The sequence below is a fragment of the Dermacentor silvarum genome, chromosome 11 (genome assembly GCF_013339745.2).
Source record: "Dermacentor silvarum isolate Dsil-2018 chromosome 11, BIME_Dsil_1.4, whole genome shotgun sequence".
NCBI lineage: Eukaryota > Metazoa > Arthropoda > Arachnida > Ixodida > Ixodidae > Dermacentor > Dermacentor silvarum.
This window is the reverse complement of record NC_051164.1, coordinates 30204638-30212028: the sequence shown is the minus strand read 5'-3', so window position 1 is coordinate 30212028 and position 7391 is coordinate 30204638. Positions and strand designations below refer to the sequence as shown.

Sequence of the window (7391 nt, the reverse complement as noted above, 5' to 3'; positions counted from 1 at the left end):
CTAACCTATGGTCACTGTACCTTACCTTAGCTTAACACTTTACATCCTGCATTATGCTTGAATCGGCAGAGAGTATAAAATCTATTTCATTCCTTGTGTCTCCATCAGGGTTTTTCCAGGTCCACTTACTGTTGCTACACTTCCTGAAGAAGGTATTCGTTATTCGGAGCCTATTCCTTTCCTCGAATGCTACCTACATCTCTCCTCTAGTGCTCCTAGAACCGATGCCGTAGTTGCCGATCGCTTTCTCACCAGCCTGCTTTTTCCCCACTTTTGCAGTGAAGTCTCCCATGACTACAGTGTACTGCGTTTGCACCTTTCTCATGGCTAATTCAACATCTTCATAAAACTGTTCTAATATTTCTTCATCGTCGTGACAGGAGGTTGGGGCGTAGGCTTGTACTACCTTCATTCTGTACCTCCTACTCAGCTTTATTAAGGTGACTGCTACCCCTCATTAATGGTGTAGAATTCATCAATGTTGCCCTCTATGTCCTTATGGACTAGAAATCCTACCCCGGATTCTCTCTTATCTGGAAGACCTCTGTAGCAGAGGATGTGGCCATTAGTCAGCACTGTATAAGCCTCACCAGTTCTTCTAACCTTACGAAGGCCAATAATATCCCAGGCAATACCTGATAATTCTTCAAAAAGCCCTGCTAAGCTACCCTCACTTGATAGGGTGCGCGTGTTGAACGTTGCCAGGTTCAGTTTCCAGTGGCGGCCTGTCCGGACCCAGAGATTGTTAGCACCCTCTGCCGCGTCGCAGGTCTGACCGCCGCCTTGGTCAAGTGCTTCGCAGCCGCTGAAGACTGAGGGAGTGACTTTGTTTAAGCTTAGTGGGTCTTTCTAGTTTGGTTGCACCTGGACTAGTATAGCCCCACTAGCTCTCGGCGAAATTTTTCTTTTTTTTTTGCTGTCGTCAGGAACCACTCTATGCCTAAAAATGTAGTGGACTGGAGTAGGATTCGAACTTACGACCTTCAGATTTGAGGCCGGGTATCTTCTACCTCTGCTCCACGCCACCACATATATACATCTACACAAATTCTGCTCTCCCTAAAGATGACTTTTGTGCTGTAAACACAAAATTGTCTGTTTTTCTTATCTGTACGGTCCATTTTGACTGCTACGAAAGACTTGTTTTGAAACAAGGCTTCGGTACGGAAGCCGAAACATCTCAAAAAGTTTTTAACCTATTGGGTCGGCATTATCACTATTTCATTCATTCAACTTGCAAATTATTTCTCGCAAGAACAGGAGTGTTCACCGGTGCCCAGATGAGTACTCTCGAGCACGGCAGTTAAAGGACTAATTAACTTTAATTAATTTAGTTATGGGGTTTTACGTGCCAAAACCATGATCTGATTATGAGACACACCGTAGTGGGGGGCTCCGGACTAACTTGGACCACCTGGGGTTCTTTAACGTGCACCTAAATTTAAGCACACAGATGTCCTTGCATTTCGTCCCTACCAAAAAGCAGCCGCTGTAGCCGGGATTTGATACCGCGACCTCGTGCTTAGAAGCCCAACACCATAGTCACTAAGCAACCACAACAAGTGTGAATTAACTTTATATGTACATACTCACTGGGGTGTGCAGGCCAAGCTGTCATGGGTCTAATTGCGCATTGGTACGTACGATGAGAATGTCAATGCATTCATTTAGCAAATGCAGCCAGAAGAAACACATGCAGTATTCTTTATATGGGCAACATCATAATACCTAGCCTCAGTGCTAAACAACATCAAATTTTGCTCTGTGTAACGACAGAGAACGTCGACGACCCCAGGTCTGCTATTTCAAGGTCAACTATAGCATCAAGCTAAACGTTTCCAATCTTCATACTTGTTAAAAGCATGTGGTAGAGTTTCTACAACTTCGAAAATGTGCATCTCTACTCCACATTCCAAAGCAACACAGAGACTATAAAAAAGCACCTTAACGAAATGCTTCGGATGAACTTTGACACCTTGGGGTTCTTTATAAACGTGCACTTAAGTTATGGTAGAGTAAGGTTTTTACATTCCATTTCCATCCAAATGAGATTGCCACTACTGAACCACCACAGAGGTGCAGCCTAGATTAAAGCAGAAATGTAAATGATCTTGTTTAATTTTTATATTCTTATAAAAAAATTAAGATATGCACTAACATACCCCATTTTTCTAAAGAAACGGATGGTTGTGGTTGGTTTACACCGTGCAGTAACGGGTACACTTTTGTGACCATACAAAAAGACATTTCAATTATAGAAAACCTGTAAAAATACCAGAGCCACTGGAAAAAAAACGTGACGCTTTGCTGCAAGAACTGGAGTGTATTTGTTGCAGCTCTAGGTAGTAGAAGTTTCTTGAAAATTTCATATCATCCCCGATTAATTAATAACCTCAATATCTATGCTGAGAGCACTAAAGCGCTTCCTTTCATGTGACTTTTTTCTTTGCGTAAACTTTATCAGCTTGACGCAAGCCAAAAGGATGCCCTCTTCCACCGAGACTTACTTGTTGCTGCTGTGGTCATTAGCACTTGAAACACAGCAGGCCCCACACCAAGTGTCAAAGCAAACATGGCTACCATGTTTATTTTCTTGCATATTCCTCACAAAAGTGATGCCAAGATAAGAATAGCCTGTAAAAATGTTTTATTTTACTACCAAATTTGTTCTTTCGCGAGGAAAGAAATCTTTGAAAGAGCGCAAGATTGGGCGAGTTGGTATTCCATGTCTTATACTTATTATCGCATGAAAAGTTAGTAGCGCTGTGTCCGCATCGTCTACCCATGCCTCGTCCCTTTTTCATGCACTATTAAGTATAAGAAAGAAATCTTTGCTCTTCTCTACGAAGCCTACAACTGGATGCTGTGTCATACTATACGATACAGCAAATAATGCTCGCATCACAGAAGCACCTGAATGTCATTCTCATTGAAAACATTACAGTAGGCTGATAAACAGCTAGCAAACACCCTATTTTTATTCTGATCCTATATCAGGTGTCAAAATTGTAAAAGAAAAAATACGAATTCTCCGTGTATTTCACAACAAACTGCCCCAAGCAAGCAGATGAAGAAAGTAATTGATATTAAGGGAAGGAATATGCAGCTGGGACTAATTAAAGGATCATTAGGTGCAGATGTGTTTGGAGGGGAGTAACTAGGTGGAGCTTTGGAAGTTACCCACGTACAACAAGTGGACCCATCTGACCACTGTGACAATGAAGATACGCACCAGGTGTACTCGGCCCCTCGTCTTTGCAGATTGCGTCCATCTTCTGCTGCTTGCAACTTTCCAATGCCATGAAATATTTCACAGACTGGGCAGCAAAAAATTTCTTTAATTCACAAAAGTGTTGGTCATGTGCCAACACACACATTCGAACAGCCTTGCAGTCTTCAGTATGCACATGCACCAAGATGGCCCGTCAATTTCTCACATTTAGTTCAAACACACAAGCACTTGGTAGCCTTCAGCCACTGGTTCGAAGATACACATTTACATATATATAAAAAAAAAAAAAAACGCTTCCTGAGTGCCATGTTTCCGCCTTAGTGGGGCTGGCTTGAAAGCAGCCTTGCAGTACAGATCACAAACACCATTGCATCCACCAGCACACAAATCTCACCATTCAAACAGTAGTACGTATCAGCTCCGAGAAATGAGCGTTCCTGACGAGTGGCAGAACAAGCCGGCTTAATGCCCACCCTCTAGCCATGCAGGAAACAAAATTACGTTTTTCACGATTTTACAATGTCATCAGCTATGCTACTGCTCCACAGTGCTTTGTTCAGGAACTGAATCCAATGATAAATTCAAAAACATTGCGCTTAAGTAGTCCACGCACACTCGGCAGAGCCTCAGGCAAGGGGCTGCGTGGGTAAGCAATCTTACAGAGACACAATAGAGTTTTGCACGTTAACAGCATGGCTTGTAATCGTATCGGTTGTGGCAGCCAATGCGAAGATTAGAAAACACACACGATTAAGAACCTTACCCTGTTCTGGGGGTCAAGGAGTTGGGGGACACGAAGAAAGTGGTTGTGAACAATTGACAAGAGTATTTTACAAATTTGAGGGAGCTACTTTTGTCCACGACGATATCTCAATCTTGCAAATGCATCACTGTGGTACTTTTGCTTTACAATGAAATAACCGAACTTCACAAAACACATTCTGCAGTGGTTTCGTGCTGGCATGTACAGCTGATGCAGGCTGAACACCTTGCCGCCAGTAAGAGAGAAGTACCAATCTATCAATTCACACTTGGCCATCACAATACAACGAATGGACCCTCCAAACATGGCCTCTTACCAGTGCCATGCATTAACTGTAACCAGTGAACGACCACTGCAAACATGCACTTCAGCTAAATCAACAAGGCCCTGGGAGGTACAGCCACTATGCACTGCGATCCCAAAGTTGTGCATCCTGGACTCGTGTTTTCACTGTAAAGCAACGCATAGCAACATGAATTAAGAAATGCTGTACTCTCTGGGTCCCACATTTTCAAATGCCTCCGGAGGTTCTTCCACACTTTAATCACTTCGCAATTAGCCCGAATCTCAGCCTTCCATTCTGTCTGCCAATGGTGAGCCCAGCGCCGAGCTACACTCTGCAGACAACAGTGAAAGCAAGTCATCCTCACTACGTCCCACTATCGGGAGACTGCCGACTACCCGCGGTGTGCTGGTGCGAGATGCTCCGTACAGTACTGCAGCACTTTAACAAGGGCACTTGCAATGCATTTTGGTGTTGGCGGTCAGCACGTTCTATGAGTCGAGGCTCAGAAACAGCTTCAAACAGCGGCGATGGCAAGAACGAGTGACTCGGCACGTCCACACCGCCACAAGAGGCACTGTTGGCGAGGCACACAACTATGTACAACGCGCACTATCCCAGGTGGTTGGGGAAGTAGCTGGGCGGCAGCCAAGAGCAGCCGCATGCCGGAGTGACGACGCCCGGTCAGCTGGGCTGCTGCACCACCTGAAGCAGACGCCCGTCGCTAGTCAGGAGAAGGATGGGCGTCTGCATAGTGTTCTGCATCGTCGCCTGCAAAAGCATCGTTGCAGCGGCCTGTTGCGGCTCCTCGGCAGACTGTGCCTGTGCCAGGGGAATGAGCTGACTGATCATGTCTTGTGACACGGTTGGCACCTCCGGCTGCTGCAGAACCACCTGCTGCGGTTTCGGTGGACTCTGCGGCACGACAAACACGAGCTGCTGCTGTGACCCATTGGAGCCTATCAGCTGTTGATGATGCTGCGACGACACGTACGTGTCGCCCCTTGCCGTCTGCACGCCACTTGACACGGTGCCCACCGCACCGTCCATGCTGGAGCATGCGTTGTTTGATGCGGCAGCTGTGTTGCGGGACTTGAAGATCTTCCGTGGCGTAGTGATGGGTGCCAGCGGTGGAACCTCTTTGGTCTTGGTGCTCGTCGGTGAGCTGGAGTGCTTCCACCACGGGTATACCCGGTGCCGCGTGGTAAGCGTCTCGCGCCGGTGATTCTGCAGGCACGTCGAATAGGAAACGTTCGGCTGCACGGCGGACGATGTCACGGGAAACGTCTGCACCAGCGACGGTACCACAGAGAGTTCCATGGTGGACGTAGTCACAGGATTTGTCTGCACCAGGGATGATGCCATGGAGACATCTACAGCAGATGTACTCGCAGCCAGCGTCTGTACAAGTGATGGCACGGCAGGGATGTTCATGGTGGATGAGCTCACGGGCAGCGTCTGCACAACCGACTGCATCATAGGAACGTTCTGCACAACCGGTGGTGCCATCTGAAGGTTTTGCACTACCGGCGAGGAGGCAGATATGTTTTGCATGCCCGAGAGTGTACCAGTAAGAGCCTGAGCGGCCGGCGTCGCTGCCGGAAAGCCCTGCCCCACGGGCTGTGCCGTTGGAAGCGGTAGTGACTGGAGGTTGTTACCGAGGCTGGCCTCGTCAAGAGTCGTGTACTCCACGTGTAACAGGATCTCCTGGCCACTGTTGTCCACTGCTGGCACCAGGACAGCCTTCTGCGAGGGGCGCTGCTCTTGGTCTTGCTTGCAGACATCCTCCATGACCACGTCGTTGGCCAGGGGCAAACTCTGGGCCTCCGCCACAGCTTCCTGTACCGCTGGTGCGCTCTGCGTCTCCTCCGGCATTACCACTTGCTCTTGTACGACCGGTGGTGCCACGGCAGCGGGGGCCTGGATCGTCTGAGGTGTGGGTGGCCGGGCAGGCTCCGAAAAAGTTGTGATGCCTGCCTCAAGCAGTGAGCGCACCTTCGTTGGTCGTTTAATCTGGTCGGTTGACCTCTTGTGGTACTCTGTTGGCCGCTTGGGCGGATCGGCCTGCGTCCTCATGCTGGCAAACGGCCGTATCCACGTTGTTGAGCTAGGCGTCACAGTCGGCCGCAGCGCAGACGACGAGTTCCTGGCCAGTATGTGTGGCACCGCCGTTTTTGCAGCTGGTTCTTTAGACACCACAGGAACCGACCGCTGTGGAGGTGGAACAGAACTAACAGTCTGAGTGGAGGCCTGGCATAAGGACACCCTGCTAGGTTGGCTAGACGGCTGGGCAGCGGGCTGATCAGATGACTGGCTTGCAACCACTTCCTCGTCCAAGTTTGTTAGCCCATTGGGCAGTGACAATGCAATCTTGCGCTTCCGCAGCACACGCCATCCGCTGTAGTCCTTGCCGTCTTCTTGCATTTCGGCCTCCTCCTCCTGATCTTCGACATTGTCGTTGTACTCCTCCTGGCTCATGCTTTCCTCGGAAGAAGAATCTTCGTCGAGGCACTCGTCCTTGTAGTGCATCGTCCAGGAGTCCACAGCATCCTGTAGGTACGAAAGAAATCACTTAAACTCAGCCATGCGAACTCCTCCCTGGGGTTCTTTAGCGTGCACCTATATCTATACAGTCGAACCCGACTATATGGAACAATTTTTGAACGCCGTAATGTTACAATGAGAACACATAGCAAAAAGTATGGTTAAATTGAACAAAAATAGCAGCCGCTATCGATATATCGAACTTCAAGCAGCGCAAAACTGCCCCAGAAGGTGGCTGTTCCGCGCGGCGGCCGGGTGAGCCGCCAACACCCCTGCCCCTCAGACGAAGTGGTTTAGCCCAACTGCGCGCATCTGGCGCTGCTTTCACTCCCTCGAACAGCCACCCCCTAGAAAGAGTGGTTTGACCACTCTCTCACTCACAGCCACGTGCGCCTGCATGCCATCGGCTCGACTGCCTCAGTGTTCCGTCATTCGTTAGGTTGCAAGATTGTGTGCGTAGTCGCGTCCTCGGAACGCAGTGCTCGTCCGCTCCGTAAGAGATGGCTGCCATGAAATGGCAGAACCTGCCAATATCCGCAAAGCTAGAGATCATCAGAAGAGTTGAACGC

General features: G+C 48.6%; 1 protein-coding gene across 7 annotated transcripts in view; it reads right to left on the bottom strand.

The window, feature by feature from the left end:
- Window positions 1-3318: 3318 nt before the first annotated feature.
- Window positions 3319-7391, bottom strand: part of LOC119432485 (uncharacterized) — a 53534-nt gene continuing 49461 nt past the window's right edge. For all 7 annotated transcript variants that reach the window (XM_049659002.1, XM_049658998.1, XM_049659001.1 and 4 more), the window contains exon 12: window positions 3319-6828. In XM_049659002.1, coding sequence (XP_049514959.1) covers window positions 4963-6828 — 1866 coding nt within the window. In that variant the 3' untranslated portion in view covers window positions 3319-4962. The remainder of the gene's footprint in view (window positions 6829-7391) is intronic.